General features: G+C 39.3%; 1 protein-coding gene across 2 annotated transcripts; it reads left to right on the top strand.

Moving 5' to 3' along the window:
* The first annotated feature begins 7 nt into the window (after positions 1 to 7).
* vps41 (VPS41 subunit of HOPS complex) lies at positions 8 to 21,960 on the top strand. 2 transcript variants are annotated; one of them, XM_086306524.1, is made up of 28 exons: positions 8 to 235; positions 523 to 561; positions 6,058 to 6,165; positions 7,631 to 7,708; positions 10,260 to 10,334; positions 11,334 to 11,396; positions 11,486 to 11,551; positions 13,265 to 13,384; positions 13,470 to 13,616; positions 13,704 to 13,770; positions 14,926 to 15,023; positions 16,296 to 16,425; positions 16,561 to 16,676; positions 16,778 to 16,896; positions 17,251 to 17,332; positions 17,463 to 17,555; positions 17,639 to 17,766; positions 18,375 to 18,519; positions 18,620 to 18,661; positions 18,751 to 18,801; positions 18,886 to 19,023; positions 19,102 to 19,156; positions 19,237 to 19,377; positions 19,477 to 19,613; positions 21,159 to 21,258; positions 21,347 to 21,391; positions 21,485 to 21,564; positions 21,676 to 21,960. In XM_086306524.1, exons 1-28 carry the CDS (start codon positions 215 to 217, stop codon positions 21,754 to 21,756), a joined length of 2,565 nt encoding a protein of 854 aa, XP_086162650.1. In that variant the 5' UTR covers positions 8 to 214; the 3' UTR covers positions 21,757 to 21,960. The 2 variants fall into 2 exon arrangements, with proteins under 2 accessions (XP_086162650.1, XP_086162651.1); XM_086306525.1 differs by lacking the exon at positions 523 to 561.
* Positions 21,961 to 22,357: the final 397 nt, after the last annotated feature.

Here is a 22,357-nt window from a genome sequence, read left to right as displayed (position 1 = left end):
TTACCCATAACGCCTTGATACTCGAATTCAAGTCATGTGATTTAGCTTATGACTGGAAGCAGGTTTCGACAACAAACATCACTTTGCTGTCACGTAACAGCGGGTGTTTCTGAGACGAAACGAACCTTTAGCGGAGATTTAACGGATATTTTAAAAAATATTTGTTAAAGTATTATAGCTGTTACCTTTGGATATATCGCTAAATAATATCACAATGGCGGAAGTGGAGGAGCAGGTAAGCTCAAAATGATAAAGCTAGCTAGCTAAATGTTTCTGTTTTAAACGCACTTACATCAAAAATGCATTCAAAGTGTGCCTGTGAGAGCTGTCTGCTGTGGTTTCATTTGATTTAGCTTCTCATCAAGCCATTCTCTGCTTGGAAAGCTAACATTTTAGGTGCTAATTTAGCTTTGCAGTTGTTTGGTATATATTTAATCTCTAAATAAATAGTCATGGCCTTTGAAACCAAGCTTTAACATTAATATATTTTTTTAAAGCAACCCAACATTTTTCTGCTTTTAGGTCAGACATCCAAGTGAGGAAACCACAGATGAGTCTGAGGTAAGAATCAAAAATACCTCATCATTTTAGCTCATCTAAGATGAATTTATTTTAAGAAATCTTGATATATATTTAAAAAAATAATAACTGGAAAAAATGGACTTGAATGTGTCATGCAGTTGCACCAGTATGTCAGTGTAGACATGCATCACCAATAATATACTGTCAGTGACAGAAGTGTTCATATTTCTGTCAGGTTTGGATGCTTTTTGAAATCTCTGCCTACTGAAGGGGCTGTAATACATAACATAGCCTTTATCAGCACAGCTTGATCCCTAAAGGATCTTTGTCAGGTTCTGAGAGGTGTCAAACACTCATGAATTACATATAGCTTTCCAGATCCATCAATATTATGACTGAACTCTGGCATGTTACAGTACACCTGTGCTTCGGAGGATCTCACATGGGCTGAATAAAATATAACATTACACATCACGCTGACAGGAAGGAGAATTTTTCTTCATCGGTAGCAGAGGATGGAATCATATATAAGATATATGCTGCATTTTGGACACCTGCACCTTTCTCAAGCTACTACTTTTTTTCTCAAGAAAATAAACCAGACTTGTAAATAGTGGTCTGTCTGTGCACCATGGGTTCAGTAGTCATGGACAAACACTCACTGGACTGTGGGATTGCAAGTCTCCTCTGAGTGGCTGCTGCAAACAGGTGATTATTTGCTTACAATATTGCAATATACTGTAGCTGGCTGCTGTTGTTACCAGCTTGACAGCAGCCTCGCTAGATGAAGGCAGCGAGGGGCTGTTTGCTCTACACTCTACTAACAGAAGAGATGAGCAGGGTAACAATCTGTCTGAGCAGTGGCTCTGGAAAGTCAGAGGCATTCTCTTCATCAACGTCATGATTTGGTTAGATTAGTCTAATTTGTAATAACATAATACAATAATAAGCCTGATTTGTAAGTGCTTTTTAGTATGCTCAGCGGATCAAACCCTTAAAACGATAGATTTAAGCAACATATTAGTTGACTGATTGCACCAATTTCCCCCTCTTTCTGCCTCAAACAGACTAACATGGTTAGATTTAACAGCTACAGCGTTCCCCTTAAAAGCAGACAAATGGGCGAGTCTTGCTTGAACCTTGAACATTAAGCTAGATGATGACACGAGGAGTCTCATTTAGCTCAGCTGTCAGTAGATGGAGAATATGGCAAAAATGGTTACAAATCAAAAGAAACCCCAGCAGCTGAAAAACGAAAGGGTGAGTTCCATAAAAGCCTGTCAAAAAATGTACTTTTGTGGTCCCGAAAGCACATAAAAGGTAGAGAATGAAGGGTAATAAATGGAAGAAAAGACATCATGCATTGTATTTTTAGCAACTTGCTGGACCACTATAAGGCTCTAAGTGCTCTACATGATTCTGCCACTCCTTTAGAAGCAAATGAAATGGTTTAATGCATATTTTAGCTTAGTTTAGTTTTATTCAGTCATCACATATTGCACAGACAGTGTAAACAGCACACAATAAATCAGGATCTCTGCACCATGTAGTGACTGAACAGAATCAGGCAGAAGCAACGCTTCTGTAAGCCTAGACTGCGATCTTTTAATTCCAGAAAGAATAAATGGGAACAACATAATCATTCACACCCTCAAGTGTCAATAATTGATGATGTCTTTGTGCTACTGTTGGAAAAGAAAAAGCAAATTAATTAAATTCATTTTAGCAATTTTCAATAATTTAACCTCAACACTAGAAGTTCACTTTGAGTACCAAAATCTAAAAGCTAATTTGTTAAACAGCATTATGAACACACTTTCATTTTATGGACAAAGGACCAAGCTGATGTCAGCTGGGAAAACAGTTTAAGCAAAGTTTTTATAGCATGTTATATGCTGGTTTCATAAACGTAGGTCTTTGGACACGACCCATGCAAATCAGGAGTTTGGTGGGAGTGCCACCAGCATGCGTGCTAGGATTGAAATTCATAAATGCAGTTAAGTTCAATATAGATGTTGATAATGACATCAAGACAGCCACTGTTAATATACTGCAGGTTGCGAGACTGACAGGAAATGATGATGTATGAATTTGACAAGTCTATTACTGAATTTGGGATCGTGGGCAGTATAAAGCTGCCACTGATGTTATGATCAGGATAAAGGTATGATCTCCAGTTATTTAAAAACAAGAACAGTCCTGCAAACAAATGGGCAAAGTTAGAAAACATTGGTTTCAGAGCTGTAAAGAAATGGCTTTAATCCACCCAAGTGGACTGAAACAAGCAAATATAATGATGGAAAAAAATTATTACCAGACTCTTGATTTTGTTTGATATAGGCAGGAACCCACGCAAGCACTGAAACATACAAGGTGTGCTTAACTAGGGTACATGATAATGTTAACTTTGTGTATTTTATCCTGTACATGCCCAGGTGTGACATGTATAGCTCATTAGTTTGTGTCTAAATGCTACGTTTCTGAATGCCATAATTCATCGAAGATCATATTTTTAAATGTAAATTGATAGTTTATATATGACAGTTGTAAAACTGTTATTACTGTGTAACAGTGTGTCATAAGCACCTTGTCCTGAAACTGTTTGGTCAAAAATCTTCTTTTAGTGATATTCGTTCCCTTCTTAATCAACCGGAAAGAAACAAAACAAACAGCAAATGAGTGACTTCGGTTTGAATATTGTTTGCATTATTTTAAATAAACTGAATCATTCAGTGGATCAGTGTGAACCTAATAACCAGCCGTGTTAATAATGCATGTGGCTGTTTTCTGTAATAATGGATTGAATTTGTTTTGTATTAAAGGTCAGTCCTCGCAATAAGAAATGTGGGAAGTGAGCGATATGTTACGTAATCTTTTAATATACCCAGTTGATTACTGTTATTAATTATTTATTGTTGTTAACATGCAAAAAATGATAACGAAAAACCTGTAGCAGTGCGTCTTTTCTATCATAATTTATGATCAAGCACAATGTCTAGAAGCAGAAATACTCAGTGAGGTGGTTTGACAATCTTGGTGGAGAGCACTGTGTATGGCCTGCTGTGTTGAGTTGACTTTAAAGGCTGCAGCATGTGATTAATATAATTTTTATATATACTATGTGTTGATCTTTCCCTTACTTTGCCACCTGTGTGTAAACTGTGTTTATGACACATGATGATTTGTTGTTTGTCTTAATAATACTGGGTACACGCCTTCGTTTCTCCAACTAGTGTGGTCCTTGCTGTGCAGTATATTTAAAGCTGAATGTTTTCCTTCATGCTCTATTTTAACAGCCAATACTAAAAGAAAATGGCAAAAATGGTTACAACATCAAGGCCAGCTGAGTAGTTGACAAAACAAAGAGCAACTTACAAGAGATGGCAAAAGTTTTAAAATGGGTAGTTTCTCTGTGGGGATGAAGTTTGCCTTTGTTGTTTGATACGCCTTTGAAACCCGTGACAAATGCCCTCGCATCAGAAATCTCACAACCAGAATACACAGGAAATAGCCTAGATATGGCGTTGTTGAGTGGGAAAGGATTGTTTTTGAAAATAACATTTTTTCCACGCTATTGTCCCCCACCTCCAACCCAGTAGCACATAATGGCAGACAATGTTTTGAGTTGATGCACCCTCTGGGCAGCCACAGACTGTGCAGCATTGGTTATAAACTGAATTATGAGTAATATTCAGGCTGTGACTGGCCGCAAATGTTGACTCAGGCTGGAAAATGTAACACAGTATAATACCTTAAGTTTGCTTTATGAAAAGACTATAAATTCATGTATTTCACTGGGGATGAACAGTGTCATGAAAAGATGTTGCTTTTATTGTTTTATCAAGCATTTCATGCAAGATGATGGAAATTTTGTCTTTGTGCATACATCCCTCTATACACATATGTTCATGTACACAGGCTTCAAAAATGGATTAATCACAGTTATTGGAGACTGAAAGCTGCAATAAATGCTGCTGAAAGGAATCCCAGTTATGCTTATACAGTAAATTTGTGCATTACCTGCATATTAGAAATGGATAAATAGCAGTGAATTAAATTAGATCGGTTAAAGCAAAACTGCCAAACATTTGACAATTTTGTCTGCTTTTAGGTTCTCCAATGTGAGGATCTTATTCATCATTTCATCATTAAGTATAATGTAATTCAGTGATTGAAATAGCTGTTGTTATAGTGTTGTCATATTTTTAACTGTTTTCTCACTTTTGATGAACAGAATAATAATTCAAAGTAAAAAAAAAAACCTGATTGGGCTACAATAGAAATTTTGGGTGTTTGTGTCATTTTGTTGTTATTTATTCCTCCAATTGTACCAAGGGAAAAGGAATAAAAGGAAATGCTCTTTATAATAACTAAAAAAAACATCATTCAACTCTTTATCTCAGTGTCTTTTAAGGGTTAGGTTAATATAACCCTATTTGGCTTGAAGTGGCATATAATGATAATAAGATGATTATGTGATTATAGTGAGATAATGATGTGTGGGAAAGAATATCGGTGCATCTCTATTTTAAATGAATATTTTATTATTTTCAAATTGAATGAAGATGAATGTGTTTCCACGTAATCATCGTCTCGTTCAGCTATTAGGAATTCATGCAAAAACTAATAATTTGCAGCAATTTGTTGATCGGCTGTTAGTACTTCATTATGATAAGTGTGATAAGTGATAAACTCCAATTCTAATCAGTTTAGAAAAACATTAAGCAGGGATGTCACAATACCAGAAATTGAGTAGTTCCAATACCAAATGTATTAAATGATTCTCAATGCCCATTTAAATACCGTGGTGAAAATAAAAACAAAATTATTATTTCATTTACTTAAACATAAACTGCTTTATAAAATTCATTTCAAATTGTGTTGGCAGGTGACTTGCAGCCTATGTACAGACTATGATATCTATTATTTTATTTGTATCTTCTGAGAAGCACAGGTAAATTCACTGACCTTCAAGTGATTTTGCTTACATTAGTCATATCACTATAACCAAAACAAGTATTTAACCATTTTTGGTGCCCTCTTGATTGTTTTTGTAACAGTGACATTCACTGTTTCTCATAAAAACAAGCTCAATTTGTCTTCTAGAGTAATGATGTGTTTCTCCTCTGTTATCTTAGTTCACACATCACTGCATTTGTTTTCTGTCAAAAAGGATAAAAATGGTGTAAAATGGTCTTTATGTCTGTTGGTATTGTGGTGCACATCTTTTTATACCCTTTTGTGTGCTTGCATAAAAAAAGATGCAAATCAGGGACTCGCGTGTAAAAATGTTGCTCCATAGAGCCCCTAGTGGTCAAAAACTAAATAAGGCACCTTTAAGATGTAACGTTGGACAAATAGGGATTTTTGTCATATTTTGTAGCACGTGTTTCATAAAAATCTGATTTTAATATACAACATCAGGTTGGGTGGAGATTTTGCATATTTCTTTTCACTGCAGTGATGATTTGGGGGGTTTTAGGGAACAAGAATAGCGGTTGGAAAATATCATTAAGAGACTGCTTTTTTCACCAGGAGGAGGACAGTGAGGAGGAGCCCAAGCTGAAGTATGAGAGGCTCTCCAACGGGATGACAGAAATTCTCCAGAACGATGCAGCCAGCTGTATGACCGTCCATGACAAGGTAGAGGTTATGATCCACCACCCGCAGGGGCATTTCCGTGTCAGGTTCACCCATCTCGCGCAGACATTTCACATTGTTTAGGTACACATTTGAGAGACGTCAGCTTCAAAGGTGGATTTCTTCCCTTCTGTTGAATCTGTAAAGGCAGACCCATTATTTTCTCACCTTCCCCTGCTTTTCCCTCTCAGGGAGGTGAATCAGAAGGCATCAGGCACCATTGTCTTCTCCTCTTTTTATTCCCACTCTTACATATTTTTTGCTCCTCGTCTCCCTTTGTTTTTTAAGAGGGCCACTCTCGGCGAGATGGTTAATCATCGTGGCACCAGCGGCACACTTGCACGCCTGAGCAAAACAAAAGTCATACCCAGTTATGTCTCCTCACCTGATGTTTTATTAACCACTATTGATGTTCGTGTATTTGTTTGTACTTTGAGGATTCTGTTCCCCCTTTTTTCCTTCTTTTAACCTAAAAACAGCAACTGTGCCACAGAGAGAGAGACTGCTTTGCTGAAAATTAAAATTTGATCTGACTTGTCTTTCTTCTTGGGATTTCTATGCTTATGTACTTTTTGCCATCCAGCTACCTGTGTGGTCACACCACCACTACCCTCCCCCACCCTCCTCTTCTGTGGCAAACTCCCACAACCCTAAAAGCCACCGACAGCACATACTGCCTTATGTTGCCTCATATTTTAAGTGTCTGAATCGGAATTTCATTTGAACAATTCCATTCTGATAAATCCCTTTAAAAGTCGCTCCGCCTCACAAGGTTGAACCCTTTATTTATTTATTTTTGGTTATTTTATTTGGGGAGATTGCAGGGGCTCTGTCTGACATGCTCAGCTGTGCCTGTAAATATAAGCATTTCATTATAGACTGCACTGAAGCATGCTGGCCTCGCCGCACATCCACATGCTGGTCTAGAAGGGAGGGGGATTAGGAGGAGGGCATGGAGCAGGGGCTGGGGTGGAAGAACACACACTTAATCTAATGCCAAAGCCCCCGGTTTCTATAATTTTTTTGTCCCAGTGGACTCGTGTACACACTCGCACGCACACATACATATGCACACGTGCGCTTCTGCCGAAGCACAAGACACTGAAACCAGTTGCTGCTCAGTAGAAATAATAGCCTTGTGCTGGGCAGGGAGGTGATTGGGTTGCATGGGAAGAAGTCAGATGTACAGTGCATTTATTATGCTTAAGCATTTTAATTTGAGGGGAAAAAAATGCCATTTCACACTGTCTGCTTTAATAAATAGGGCTTTTCCACCCCCTGCAATTTCACAGTTTTGCCTCCAAGCCCACCCAATCCCCACTTTGCCCATGCCACTGCAGATCCAGGAAATATTTTTTTTATCCTCTCCCACAGCCGTCATAAACACAAGATTTTTTTTTTCTGGAAAATCTGGAATTGATTTCAGGTGTCTTCTGGTTTAATTTACATTACATTTGTCTCCTTTCAGTTTCTTGCCTTAGGTACTCATTTTGGAAAGGTCTTCCTGTTGGACATCCAAGGAAATATTACTCAGAAGTTTGAGATTGTGAGTACATTAAAATGCTTTGGGTTACATTAACCAATTACTTTAATTTAAAACACTTTTTAGCCTTGTTAGCTCAGTGGATGCAATGAGAGTCTGCTGTTTATGTTACTAACTACATTATATTGTTGTTCTATTTGTTTATCAGTTGGCAGTCATGGTCCCGAGAGGAAACGTTTTAATAACGCTGAGATTTCTGTAACTTTAACCTTTCATCCAGTGATGTCATCAGTTAGAAATCTGAATTTACTTTCTTGTGTAACTAAATACCTGTAAAATCAAAGTGATACTCATCTGCTGTACTTGGAATTCAATTCTACTTTTACTCCAAGACATATTAAACACATGAAATAAAGAATTGAGCCAAAAAACAAACATGTTAAAATAAAGTTAAAAAAAACTAGGGGCGACCGTGGCTCAGGGGGTTGGGAAGCGTATCTGTAACCGGAAGGTCGCCGGTTCGATTCCCGGGCTCTCTGTCCTGGTCGTTGTGTCTTTGGGCAAGACACTTTACCCTACCGCCTACTGGTGTTGGCCAGAGGGGCCGATGGCGCAAAATGGCAGCCTCGCTTCTGTCAGTCTGCCCCAGGGCAGCTGTGGCTACAACCGTAGCTGCCTCCACCAGTGTGTGAATGTGAGAGTGAATGAATAGTGGCATTGTAAGGTGCCTTGAAAAGTGCTATATAAATCCAATCCATTATTATCATTATTATTATTAATAAAATAGCTACTTTCCTGCCAGTGTAGACAGTTGTTTTATTACGAGCTCTGAGAGTATGTGTTTAGACTGAAGTCTTCATTCCTCCATGCATTTCCTAACCTGTTGGAGCTCCAACATTTTAGTAGCTGCTGTTTAAGATGTATTAGCTCCAACATGCTCAGTTCAGTTTCACTCCTGAGTCATGCACACCAGCACACATCAATATGTAAGAGACATCAGCATTAGTAATTCAAAGCAGCACTATAAATTTTCCTTTAGCTTTTTAAAACATGAAAGAAACATGGATATTCCAGAGCAATCAAGTACCCTGCACACTTGTTAATAACAAAATAAGCACGTCATGCTTTGTTATCATTCTTGACTCTAAAAGGAGCCAGAGTTTACCAAAGAACATCATTAGCTAATAAATAAATGGTAAATGGCCTGTATTTGTATAGCGCTTTACTAGTCCCTAAGGACCCCAAAGCGCTTTACACAACCAGTCATCCACCCACTCACACACACATTCACACACTGGTGATGGCAAGCTACACAAATAAGATAGGAAACTGACAAATTAGACCACAAACTCATCAAGAAAGTGTTTACTGAGGTCACAGCTTGAGGAAGCTTACGACTGGATAACATAGATTTTTGCAACCCCATTTTTAGCCATTGTTTTTAGTTCTGCTGTCTTCAGAAACTGTATTTTGTTATATGAATGACGCAGAAAGCTTTAGTAGTGAGACAGACAGTGCTGTGGTCAAGACTGATACTGCTGTTAAATCATTAAAGGTCTAAGTGGAGTATGTATGGAATCATAATAAAGGTAAACACTGAGTCGAAAACCACAACTGGCTGATCAGATACCCAAAGAGGTTTTTTTTTTTTCTTTTTTCATTGTAAAAATGCAATTCTCCTCCTGGCTGATGAAACTTTTATATTCCTGAAAAAAATACCTAACAGTCAACAGTGTTAACTCGGGCCCTGCAGACAAAATAATACAGTTTAGATCCCATGTGGAAGCAAAAGGAGATATTTTGAGATTTCACGTAGTACCCTGAAGGAAGATTTCACACCCAGAAATGAGCTTGCCTCTCTCTAATTTACTCCTACTATTTTACTACATTACTTCCACTGATCTGGAGGGAATGAACTCTGAACAATAATTTAATTTACAAGTCAAAAAAACAAAACCAAAAACCCCCCCCCAAACAAAACAAAAAACAAAAACTCAGTAATCAGGGCTGATTTGGTAGGCAGGGAGGAGTGGGTTTACATTACTGTACCTGCACTCGTGTTTCCAAATGTCGTGCGCCTGCTGAGCATGTTGATTCAAGTGCTACTTACCAGAGAAACTTACTGCCAGTTTTTAAAAAAAATCATAACCCGAAACAGTGAGGTTGTTTCACAGAGCAGGAGAGACACAGCTGTGCTCTAGCTGTTGGATTTAATATGATTACCAAATAGCTGAAGCAACTGCTTTGGAAAAATTGGAAATCTATGATAAGCAAAACAACTTCTTTCCTCTTCAAGTCTACACTGAGGCACCGTCCTCACTTTAGGGACGTTTTTAAAGTAACATTTGCTGTAATTTATGCCATTTAGTTGATCCTTTTATCTTAAGAGCCCTAAATTTAAAAGCATCTGCAGCAGAGGGACCCCTAACATTTTCAGTATTAATGCACTCTCTATGCATTGACACATATGGGACCATGCATCCATTGCCTTTTTTTCTTTTTCCTGGCATTTCACTTAGTTGGGGTAAAATGTCAGCTAGCAACATTTGGCCATCCACTATGATACTCGCCCACCTCTTTAAAAAAACGATGCCGTGATATTGTGTCTCCGCAGAGTTCAGTGAAGATCAACCAGATCAGTCTGGATGAAAGTGGAGAGCATGTGGGCATCTGCTCCGAGGATGGGAAGGTGAGATCTCTCCACTCATCACCGCTGGCTAGTGATCTCTGGGCCTGCAGCAAAAAATGAAATCACCAATCAGTGCTTCTCATCTTTCATAATTCATCCTCTGATTCATATAAACTCGCCTTATCAGCCTGAAACTTTATCATAATGATTTGGAACTAGCAGCGAATTTTTAGACGGCACTTCCTCCGCACTCGGTGCATTAACCTGGAGTTTTATCTTCTCCATATCTACACATAAGCCCCATATTTTTTTCATGATGCGGGAATTTATAAAAAGCTTGTAACAATTTTGAAGCGTGGGGAGGGGTGGGAGGGAAGGATTGCACTCAGATCCGTTGAGCTGTCAGTCAGCCATCAGCCCATCTATGGATACCCTCTCCATGTTCTCCACCTTGCTGTTATCTTGTCTCTTCTCATCATTACCACCATCCTTCATGGATTTTGCAGTCAAGATATGCTTTCTGATATCGCCCTCCCCCTGCTTCCAGCACTCTGGTGGCAAAAACAAGATCTTGTCGCGCAAAAAAAGTGGAGCAGACAATTAAAATCAATGCTATAGCAATTGTTTGCCCTCACCAATTCAGCTGGCTGATAATCCTTTGAAATCTAACTTAATCCTTAACCACTGCTGCGGTTCAAGAGATGAGATAGCGTCAGAGTTTTATATTATTTCCCCATCTTTTTTTGGTGGTGGTGGGGGGGCTTCAGGTAGAGGAAAAGTGGGCGTCATGTACTCTAATGGTACATTAAAGGCTACTGTAGCCAACTGAGGCTGTGGTCAGTCCACGATTAGGATTTCTGCTGTAAACCCTGCAGGGTTCGAAGAATCAACTGGCCCCACTAATTGGTGACCCAGCGGAGAAGTAGGGAGCCAATCAAAAGTCTTTTCTGACCACACTTCCCCCCGCTGGCCTCAGATAGTTGCAGAGGCAGCAATTAAAGGAGAAATTTTGAGTTATTCACCTTTGCTTGCTGTTCTGCTGCACCGTCTCTGTTCCAGGTTCAAGTATTCGGCCTCTACACAAGAGAGGGCTTCCACGAGAACTTTGACTGTCCCATCAAAGTAAGTTTTTCTGCAGACTTGCAGTGTTATAGGATGGAAAATAGAATGAATAGATTTCGCTCTTCTAAACTGTTAAACGTTCTTCACAGGTGGTCGCATTACACCCTCAGTTCACCAGATCCAACTATAAGCAGTTTGTCACCGGGGGCAACAAGGTAGGTTTGAGTAGTACTTTTTACTTGTGCGCTTGTTACACCCACTTTTGTTTTGTTTTTTTGGGGTTTTATTTTTTTAAAACCGCCATTTTCAAGACATTTCCTGCCGCAATAATGCATCCTGATTGTGTCCGGGTGAAACCGAATCCTGCACACTGTCTCGCTTTGGCTCGGCTGAGGGCGATGCGCAGGCCTTTGTCTGGTGTGAAAGGCTCTTACTTTTCTGTCTTTTCGCTGGAGTGCTCTCGGGAGAGCTGCCCATTTTCACAAAGTGCTGTTCGCTCAACAGTGTTTGAAAGGCAATGCTTCACAAGCACAGCAAATAGATGTCATTATCAAGAGGGTACATAGTCTTAGGATTTCCGGGCACATATGGTGATCTCTCTCTGGAAGTTGCCTCCGCTGGGTATGTCATCGCGGAAGGTGAAAAGCATATTAGACATTAGATTTGTCATTTTCTGTTTTTTTTCTTCATCTTTGAGGTAAAAACAGCTACCTACTAGCGCTTGCCTATTACACTACTACAAGCTGCACCGATGTGGCGCCATTGCACAAACCACCTATAAATAAAGTGTGCTGACATTTATACAACAGGGGCGAGGAAAAACTTTTACCACAAAACTCCATTGTTATTGTTACTTTGCTATTTTCTTTCAATTGGCACTGATTTCTCTCAGTTCCAAGTTGTGAAGGCCTCCACAAGTTGCCTGTGATGAAAATCAATACCCCTCAACGGGAGCCACATTCTGTCAAAGGAAATTCAATTTTGTTTCCCCAGTTCTTTTGTCATATCATCTTTTTGTCGAGCAAACTGTTTATTAACATAGGCCAAATGTTGAATTAAAGAGCCTATACAAATTTCTCCCGGCCGCCTTGGTAATAATATGCACTTTTGGGGGGCTTTTTGTATCACTTTATATAGTGAGAACCGCAACAATGCAGGGAATGTGAACGACTTTGTCCTCCACAGAAGGTGCGGTGCAAGGCCTGAAAACTTAACTTAAGCTTTAATTCATGAAATAGCTCTCAGGGCTGTCAATGCCACATTGCATTGTGGTTAAAAGCACACAAGCCACGCACATCACTCAAAGCTCTCTCGGAGCTTTCACAGCTTTTTCGAGACGGCACAAGAGTAAAGATGGTGCACGCAAAAAGTAATGAACTTACTTATTCGTGTATCTTAAATTGTTATCCACGGCACCTTATGTTAATGCCGTGTATCCATGTTATGATGAGAAGGATTCATTCATTCATTTGGTTATTTGTTCATTTTCAGGCACAACAAATACCTATATTGAACATAAAATGTACAAAACAAAAAACAAAAATTGCCTGAAAAAGGAGTGGGACGAAGAAAACTAATGTATTAAATCAAAACTGTAATGCCTCATATTTTCAACACCATCTTCACAAATGATCTCGGCCATGTGGATGTTTAATGTTTTCGTCCACCAGTGGAGCTGGTGAAGCTTCTCCCTCAGGTTGACTCACGTTGAGCCATCCATCTTTATTTTCTTTGTGCTTAAATGCTCCAAAGTGGGATTAAGTCTGCACATGTGGAGGAAAATAGGGCTTTACTTCATGATTTTATCAGACATAGCTTCCTAACTGCTTGTTCCAGTATAATACACTGTTCATCTACTGCCCTCTGTAGGCTGGGGTGTAATATTGCACCCTTGAATTAAATGTCCTTACTTTTTTCCCCCCTTCAAGCTCCTTCTGTATGAGAGAAACTGGCTGAATCGCTGGAAGACTTCAGTTCTACATGAGGGCGAGGGAACAATCACTAATATCAAATGGAGAGCTAACCTGATTGCATGGGCCAACAATGTGGTGAGATCTCCGCGACAGTTAAGCAAACCCCGATCCTTCTGTATGCACAGCTTCGTATGTAAAAATGCTGCTTGTTTACCTTCAGGGAGTAAAAATATATGACATCAGCACAAAGCAGAGGATCACCAATGTGTTGAGGGATAATGTGAGTTTGAGGCCCGACATGTACCCGTGCAGCCTGTGCTGGAAGGACAACACCACTCTCATTGTCGGCTGGGGTTCTTCCATTAAGGTTTGCTTTGTTTCCTGCTCGTGTTAATATTAATCACAGGCGCCGGCTGTGGCGTGCGTTCAGTCTAATCTTCTTATTTCTCTTCAGATTTGTGTTGTGAAAGAGCGAAATCCAACTGAAATGAGAGACCTGCCCAGCCGCTATGTGGAAATAGGTACAGAGCACCCCATTTCGTCTTCCACATATGAGACCACTGAAAAATGTGCACACTCTGAGTCACAGAGTTAATGAAATCTGTGCACTGAGTAATATTTTTACATAAGTTAGAGATTGCAAACGTCCTCTGTGCCTCGTAATTTAGCTCTAATTTTACATATCGTTGAAATCGTGTGGTTACGATATTGATCATCCTAGTTAATCCTATATTATTGATTGTGCTTCTGAGGAAAACTTCTGGCATTTACGTGCATCGTACTTTAACACATACCTCTCAGCTCAGCGTTGTTGCAGACCAAAAACACTCTCATGGCAATACTTCTCCGATGGCAGCAGCCTCTCTTCAGTTTTATCTTCTCGGTTCTTTTGTCATCTCTTTGTAAATCAATTTTTTTTATTAACATGGCCCAAATGCTGAATTAAAGAGCCCTCTCTTGGCATCCTTGGTAATGTTAAGTGCCTTGAGATGACTGCAGTGAATTAGCGTTATATAAATTAAACTTAATTGAATTGAAAATGGAATTTTAGGTACTTCTGTGGGGCTTTTTGTCTCAGTTTATATAGTGATGATTGTAAAAATTCAGGGAATGTGAATGACGTTGTTTCCCAAGGCCTGAAAACTTAAATTGCAGTTCATGCTCCTCTGGCAAGACAAAGGCTCACACTGCAAAAACTTTTTGGGAGTGGCTTGGTTTTAAAGCTTGGGGCTGATCGGGGCACAAAGTATAGATGTAAATATGATATTATGGGAAATTTCTACCACGTCAACTGCAGAAGAAGGCAGTGCTGCAAGAAGAAAGGGTCCTGTTGTTCAGACGGCTTTAGATAAATTGAAATGGCGCTCAGGTTCAGTCTGTGCATACTTTTAAGATGGAAAAACAATTAAATGAAATAAATGCATTTCATCTCCTTTTTTTGCTTTCTAAAGTCTTTAACTGAGAAACAAAAAAGTTTAATAGTTGCTTACTTTAGTAGTTGTAAAGCTAAAGGCTGCGTTATGCACGTATCCTTTTAAGTTCAATCGATGTATGAAAACAGAAGGACACTTGCGTATAACTACACAAAAATGTGAGGCATTAAAGGGAAGAAATATTTCACCTTGTTCTCACTCACTTTCTTTAAATGTGGATTGTTGATATTTTGTTTCTTTTAGTTTCTGCTTTTGAGACCGAGTTTTTCATCTGTGGGTTGGCACCACTGGCAGATCAGCTGGTCACTCTGTTCTTTGTGAAGGAAAACTCTGATCAAATGGTAACAATATTTTTTCTTTTAACATACAAGAAAGTCAATAAGGTGTTAGGCATTTTTTGTGCATCTTTGCATCTGTCTATGACACTGGATTGTAAATTCAACAGTCAAGATGGAAGTGCATACTTTAAGCTTTAAATCAGTGGGTTTTCCAGAAAGGTTGTATTACTGTTTTATTCATAGTACCTAATTTTCAGAGTGACAGCGAGTTTCATTGCCAGGTGAGGCCTGTACCCCTCATCACTCCATGAGAAATTAAGCAGATAAAGGATCTGTAGTTGATTCCAAGCGTTGAACTTTTATGTGGTATCTTTTTAGTGAAATTCTCAATATGAAGTCCAAAGATGTGCCAAAGTGGTCATCATTAGGCTAAAAAGCAAAAACCTTAGGAATAACTAAATTCAATCTGGTTCATTCTTAAAAAGAAGGAATCCACTGTCCGGCTGAGCAGCACCAAAAGGCTGAGAGACCAAAGAAGACGTTGATGATAAGTTATTTCTATGGTTATGAAAAAGAACTTTGCGACATGTAACCATGTCGGAAACACTCTCAAGGCAATGAATGTGTCGTTGTCATGGTCTACCATCAAGAGATGCCTTCATGAATGTAAATATAGTGTGTTTACAACAAGGTGCAAACCACTGGTTACACTCAAGAAGAAGGCCAGATTAGACTTTTTGGAAAATATCTAAAAGAGTCATGAAAAAGAAATGGAGGTATGAAATCAAAATGAACTTTTACCAGAATGATGGGAAGAGAAACAACTCATGATCTGAAGCATACCAGATCATCTGTCCAACACGGTGGAGGCGGTGTTATGGCATAGGCATGTATGACTGCCAGTGGAACCAGGGCACTAGTGTTTATTGATGATGTGACTGCTGATAGAAGTAGCAGGATGAATTGTGAGGTGTGCAGGACAACACTCTATACTCAGATTCATTCAAATGCTGCAAAACTGATTGGAGAGAACTTCATATTGAAAATGGACAGCGGTCCAAAGCAAACTGCAAAAGTAACCCTTCTTTTTTTTTAGTCTTTGACTACAAAGGATTTTTACCCAGGTGTTAAAAACAATCCAAATTTTTAAAATTAGAATTTTTGTTTTACAATTACTGTTGATTGTATAAGAATAGCTGTAATTTCTAAACAATTAATGCAAAAGTTTTTGTTAAACCCTTAAATTAAAGCTGAAAGTCTGCAAAAGTGTGCACAACAAATGTGTAGGTGTTCAAAAACCTAAGTCAGATATAAAATCATTACATATGTTCGCAGGATGAGGAGTTATGTGCGCGGCCTCGTCTCGACATCATCCAGCCTCTCCCCGAGAGCTGTGAGGAGATCTCTTCAGACGCGCTGACGGTGCGCAACTTCCAGGACAATGAGTGCAGAGACTACCGCCTCGGTGAGACTGTAAAATCTGCTCCCAGAGAAATGTCACGCTGCCTTTTACTGCAGCCTGATTTCATTATGCATCGATTATCAAATGTCAGCTGTAATGTGGGAGTACGCAGAGGAATAAATGTATTTTCATCAACAGAGCATTCAGAGGGAGAGTCACTCTTCTATATCATCAGTCCCAAAGACATCGTTGTGGCAAAGGAGCGAGACCAGGACGACCATATTGATTGGCTGGTCCAAAAGAAGAAATACGAGGTTTGTGTTGTTGAATTTCATGAGGGTTGCTAAAGGTTAACGGCTGCAAGGTCAGAGTTTGATTTTGTGTCCTGTTACTGCGCTTTTAACCATGACATCAGGAGGCACTGATGGCCGCGGAGATTAGCTTCAAAAACATTAAGAGGCACGACGTTCAGAAGATTGGAATGGAATACATCAACCACTTGGTGAACACGAGAGACTATGACAGCGCTGCGAGGTAAGTCCTGCATGTTTGCAGGTGAGCAGTGTTGGCATGAGATATGTAAAGAACAAGATAATGTTTTAGGAGCTCAACCAAAGAAAGTGCTTAAGTCCCTCAGTGACTGCTCTAAAATTTGGAGGTGATCCCATAGAACATAACGCTTTTTCCAAATTTGTGTGACCCTGACCTTTGACTTAGAGCTTGAAGTATTACAAACTAAAATGTTGTATCTTTATTCATATAATTGGACCACTTATGCTTTCTCTTCAAAAGACCAAATGTAAAAATCAGAATCTTCTTTTTATCATTTAAATGATTCAAGTGTTTTGTTTTTAATTTAAATGTATTTATTTATTTACTTTTATTCAGAAAGTGTCAAAAGGTCCTGGGGAAAAACATGGAACTGTGGGAGAATGAAGTGTACAGGTTCAAGACCATTGGACAGCTCAAGGTAGGTTTTAACGGCTGTGCTTTGAAGGCATCACTAAAGTGGTTATAACGTTGCAATGAAGTGCGACGCTTGCCCTGTGGAAAGTTGTGTCTCTTATGCTGTATGTGGTGCCACTTCTGTCATGTTTCAGGCCATCAGTCAGTATTTGCCAAGAGGAGATCTGCGTCTCAGGCCGGCCATTTATGAAATGATCCTTCATGAATTCCTGAAAACTGACTATGAGGTAAGTTACACCCCCACCCGTGTGCAGTCTTGGCGTGATGAACGTACGACGGCTGATAGTGCGTGCTGCTTTTTTCTGTAAAGGGTTTTGCCACCCTGATCCGGGAATGGCCGGGAGATCTTTATAATAACATGGCCATCGTTCAGGCTGTCACCGATCACCTGAAGAGGGATCCCACCAACAGCACGCTGCTCACCACGTTGGCTGAGTTGTGAGTGGTCTTAACTTGAATATTGAATATTGAATATTACGGCACGGAGGCTAAGTTTTTAGGAGCGATTCCATGCGTGTCATTCAGTCTGTAAACACAATGAATTCTCATAAAACTTTGTAAGGGTGTAGATTGCGGTAATGTCAACAATCCATTAATATAACTTAGAAAGTGCTATGGTTACACCTGTGCTGTGTTTTCTCAACATATACAAAGTACCATATGAAGATTTGACATGACATGATATTTTAAATCTTAAAAACGTCTTTAAAACATCACTTTTGACCTCTGACCTGTTCTTCAAGGTTGATCTGAAGGTCAAAGTGATCATAAGGCTATACAGAGCTATTTAAAACTATATTCTATATTTCTTACTTTTTGTATTAATAACATATAGTATATAGAATGATATATTTGGACCTCTGACCTCTTCTTCAAGGTCAAATAAGGTGAAATTTTAAAAAAATGTCTTTCATCTTTAACACTTTGCTTAAATTTCGACTGCCTTTGTTTATATTGGCAACATTTAGGAAATGATACTGGTATATGGGGATTTTAAATATCATGTTAAATTTGTTGTGAGTTGCTGGTGTTCGATGCTGTTTCAGGTACACCTACGACCAGCGATACGACAGAGCCTTAGAAATCTACCTGAGACTGAGGCACAAAGATGTTTACCAGCTGATCCACAAACACAACCTTTTCTCTTCCATCGAGGACAAGATCGTACTCCTCATGGACTTTGACAAAGAGGTAAAAAGTCATCACCGACTGATTTCCCCTTCATTTGTTACTTATAGATGTTGTTCTTATACATTTAAACCATTTAAACTGTATGACTTCATGTTGTCAGAAAGCTGTTGACATGCTTCTCGATAATGAAGACAAGATATCAGTAAGTACCCCTGAATTCTTTGAATCTTCTTTATCTTCCTGATTTAAACAAATGATTCTAAGTGATGGATTTTGTTTTGACTCCAACAGATAGACAAGGTGGTGGAAGAACTAGCAGACAGACCTGAACTTCTGCATGTGGTGAGTTATATTTGAGCACCTTAGGTTACTGAATTCAAAACAGATGTTATAATGCAGGGAGTTTGACCAGCCTTTTGCCCACAGTACCTCCACAAACTGTTCAAACGGGACCACCACAAAGGCCAGAAGTACCACGAGAGACAGATAGGCCTATATGCCGAATACGACCGGCCAAATCTGCTACCTTTCCTGAGAGATAGCACCCACTGCCCTCTTGAAAAGGTACATGTCATCCAATCATAAATTCTCGTCTTTAGAAGTGAAGTTGGGTAACATAAGTCATTTTGTTGACCTCCTTAGGCTCTTGAGATTTGCCAGCAGAGAAACTTTGTGGAGGAGACAGTTTTCCTGCTCAGTAAGTGTTGATTAAGGATTAAGATTCGTACTCTCATTTGAAAAGATAAGGAAGAAGCTAATCAGACATGTTTCTCTCAGGCAGGATGGGAAACTGTAGACGAGCCTTGCAGATGATCATGGAGGAGCTGGCAGATGTTGACAAAGCCATAGAGTTTGCTAAAGACCAGGATGACGCAGAGCTGTGGGATGATCTCATCTCTTACTCTATTGACAAACCACGTATGTCACCAAATCTCCTATCGAGTCAGTCATGGTAAACCTGTGCATCAATAAATCTGAACTTTAGTTATCTCTTGCTTTTTACTTTATTTACTCCAGCATTCATCACCGGTCTCCTCAATAATATCGGCACTCATGTTGATCCTATTCTGCTCATCCGACGCATAAAGGAAGGCATGGAGATCCCAAACCTCAGAGATTCCCTCGTGAAAATCCTTCATGACTACAATCTACAGGTCAGACATGCGTCCCGGAGATTAGCTTGAAATTTTTTCCACACCCTTCAGCCCATTTCAAATTTACTGGGCCGTTTATAAGATAAAGGACATATGCTTTAATATCTTAAGAAATAAGTGAAGGAAATTTCAACAGTTCTTCTGTTTGTCCACATTTTGTCAGTCTGCTTTCTCAAAGAAATACATTGCCACAACTCCTTGGCTTACCCATCTTACTTTGGTGTGGTATGGAAAGCTGAAAGTAGTTCTGAAAAGAATGCAATCTATTCTTGACAACTCGCATCACAATGCTTCTTGGTGCAAACTACAGTATGTCCTCCTCAACTTTAAACTCTGCAAAAGCCAATCACTAGTCCGGATTAGACCCCTTGGTAGGGCAATCGTGATTTAAGATCCTATCGATCATTTAAAGCTTAAAAGACAGTTCTTTTCAATAATATAGTTGGTTCTAAGATCAAGGGACATATACAGAGTATAAAGAGATATAAAACCAGAGAGACATTTTAAATATGTTTGAGTTAAGTTGCAGGCGTAGTCATTGGAGGTTTTAATAAACTGTCTGACTGCAGTGCTGTGAATAAGTACAGCCTGTAGAACCACCTTTAACATCAATAAGTTGAAGTAATTGTTTTCTGTTTAACTTTACCAGTCTCTCACATCATTGTGCTTGAATTTTGACCCACTCTTCTTTACAGCGCTGTTCAGTTCATTAAATTTTGTGGGCATTTGTTTATGCAGAGCTCTTTTAGGGACTCACTGCAGCATGTCAGTCAGCTTGAGGTCTGGGCTTTGAGTGGGCCAATGCAACACCTTGAGCCTCTTCTTTTTCAGCCATTCTCTTGTAGATTTGCTGCTGTGCTTGGGTTCATTGTCGTGTTGCATGACCCAGTTCCAGTTGAGCTTCAGCTGTCAGACAGTTGGCCTCACATTTGACTCTGGAATACTTTGGTTTACAGATTAGTTCATGGTCAAACAATGACTGCAAGGTGCCCATGTGGCGTGCCCATTTAACACGCTAACAGAGGCCCGTAGAGTCTAAGATGTAGATATTGGGTTTTTTGCTATTTCTATGTGCTCTGTGGAGCGAATTTGCTGGGACGTCCAGTCCTGGGGAGATTAGCAGCTGTGATGAATGTTTTCCACTAACAGTAGAATGATGAATCTCAAATCTTTTGGAAATTGGTTTATAAACCTTCCAACACTGAACTTTAAGGTCATGATTGTTGATGTCTTTCCTCCTTGGCATTAACTTACATTAAGCATTAACACACCTGAATGCTCCAGACCGGCAAACTGCTCAAACTTCTGCTTCTATAGATATGCTCACACTCACTGATGATCAGTTAATCAAGTGAGTTTGATTAACAGCACCTGGCTGCTCTCTCATCTTCTTAATTCAGTAAAGATGTATGTTCTTTTTCATATGACTATACTGTTAGAATTTAATTTGACCTCATTCGAGGGTGGTTTTAAATTGCTCAATTCACCGATTTCTGTACCTCTTATCCTGTTTGTTGACAGCTCGTTTGATTTCTTGTTTCTAAGATTCTTTTAAGGGAAGGCTGCAAAAAGATCCTGGTGGCCGACTCCCTCTCCCTGCTCCAGAAGATGCATCGAACACAGATGAGAGGCGTCAGGGTTGATGGTGGGTGCGCTTTGGTGTTCGTGCAGCTCCTTTTGAGATTAGCTATATTAAACTGGACTCTTAAGAACGTTGCTGCTTTTCTTTTCAGAGGAGAACATTTGTGAGTCATGTCATGCTACAATTTTACCCTCAGGTGAGTCATGTAATGTAGGTGTATTCATCTGTTTTTAATGTTGTATTGCATTTGAAAACTCTTCTTTGCCAATTTTTGCAACGTGTGTTTCAGACATGGCCAAAACCTTCAACGTGGTGGTGTTCCACTGCAGGCACATGTTTCATAAGGAGTGTTTGCCATCTTCAGGAACAGTAAGTGACATCTCTATATGCTGTATCACTCTTTACACATTGGTGCTGGGGTATTTTATCTGAGAAGCTCAAATATGACTTCCTGTAACTTTTCGCTCTTTCCTGTCTCAGATTCCCGGGTTGCAGTTTTGTAACATCTGCAGTGCGAAGAGACGAGGGCCGGGAAGCGGAATACTTGAGATGAAAAAGTAATAAACGGTGTACTTAGAGTCTTATTACTGAACTCTCATGTCAACTCAGCGCATTGGTCAATAAATATTACTTCCCTTCAGTCACTCTACTCTAAACTTGCAAAAATCATAAATATTTATGTTTGACTGTCTCTGTACATTTACGTCTGCTTGCTTCTGTTGTGTGTGTGATAACCTGTATGAAAATTAAAATGGAATTAAAGCAGTTTGTGGTTTGTGTCTGATAATTATACACATCTTTGTTAAAATCCACTTCAAGCTAATTGGGTAGAAATGTATTCAAAGGTAGAAGATGGCTGCCACTCCCCGAGCCTGATTCTACAGGAGGTTTCTTCCTATTAAAAGGGAGTTTTTATTTCCCACTGTCACCAAGTGCTTGCTGAAAGGCCTTGAGCTGAGTGCTTTTGTGATTTGGCACTATATAAATAGAGTTGAATTGAAAAGTAGAGTTTAAAATGTTATCGGCTCATAAACTTTAGCAAACTTCAGCACTTCACTTTTGTTCTTAAAAACCAGTACCAGCACACTAAAGGTGTTCTCAATTCTCATCTCACTCTTCAAGATTGCATTAAACAACTGAATTAAAAATGCACCGGGCTATC

The sequence above is a fragment of the Aulonocara sp. 'chitande type north' Nkhata Bay genome, linkage group LG9 (genome assembly GCF_057382095.1).
Source record: "Aulonocara sp. 'chitande type north' Nkhata Bay isolate Kocher_YH1m ecotype deep benthic linkage group LG9, A_spYH_male_GT1.1, whole genome shotgun sequence".
In the NCBI taxonomy this organism is placed as follows: domain Eukaryota; kingdom Metazoa; phylum Chordata; class Actinopteri; order Cichliformes; family Cichlidae; genus Aulonocara; species Aulonocara sp. 'chitande type north' Nkhata Bay.
This window is presented reverse-complemented; position numbering and strand designations above follow the sequence as displayed.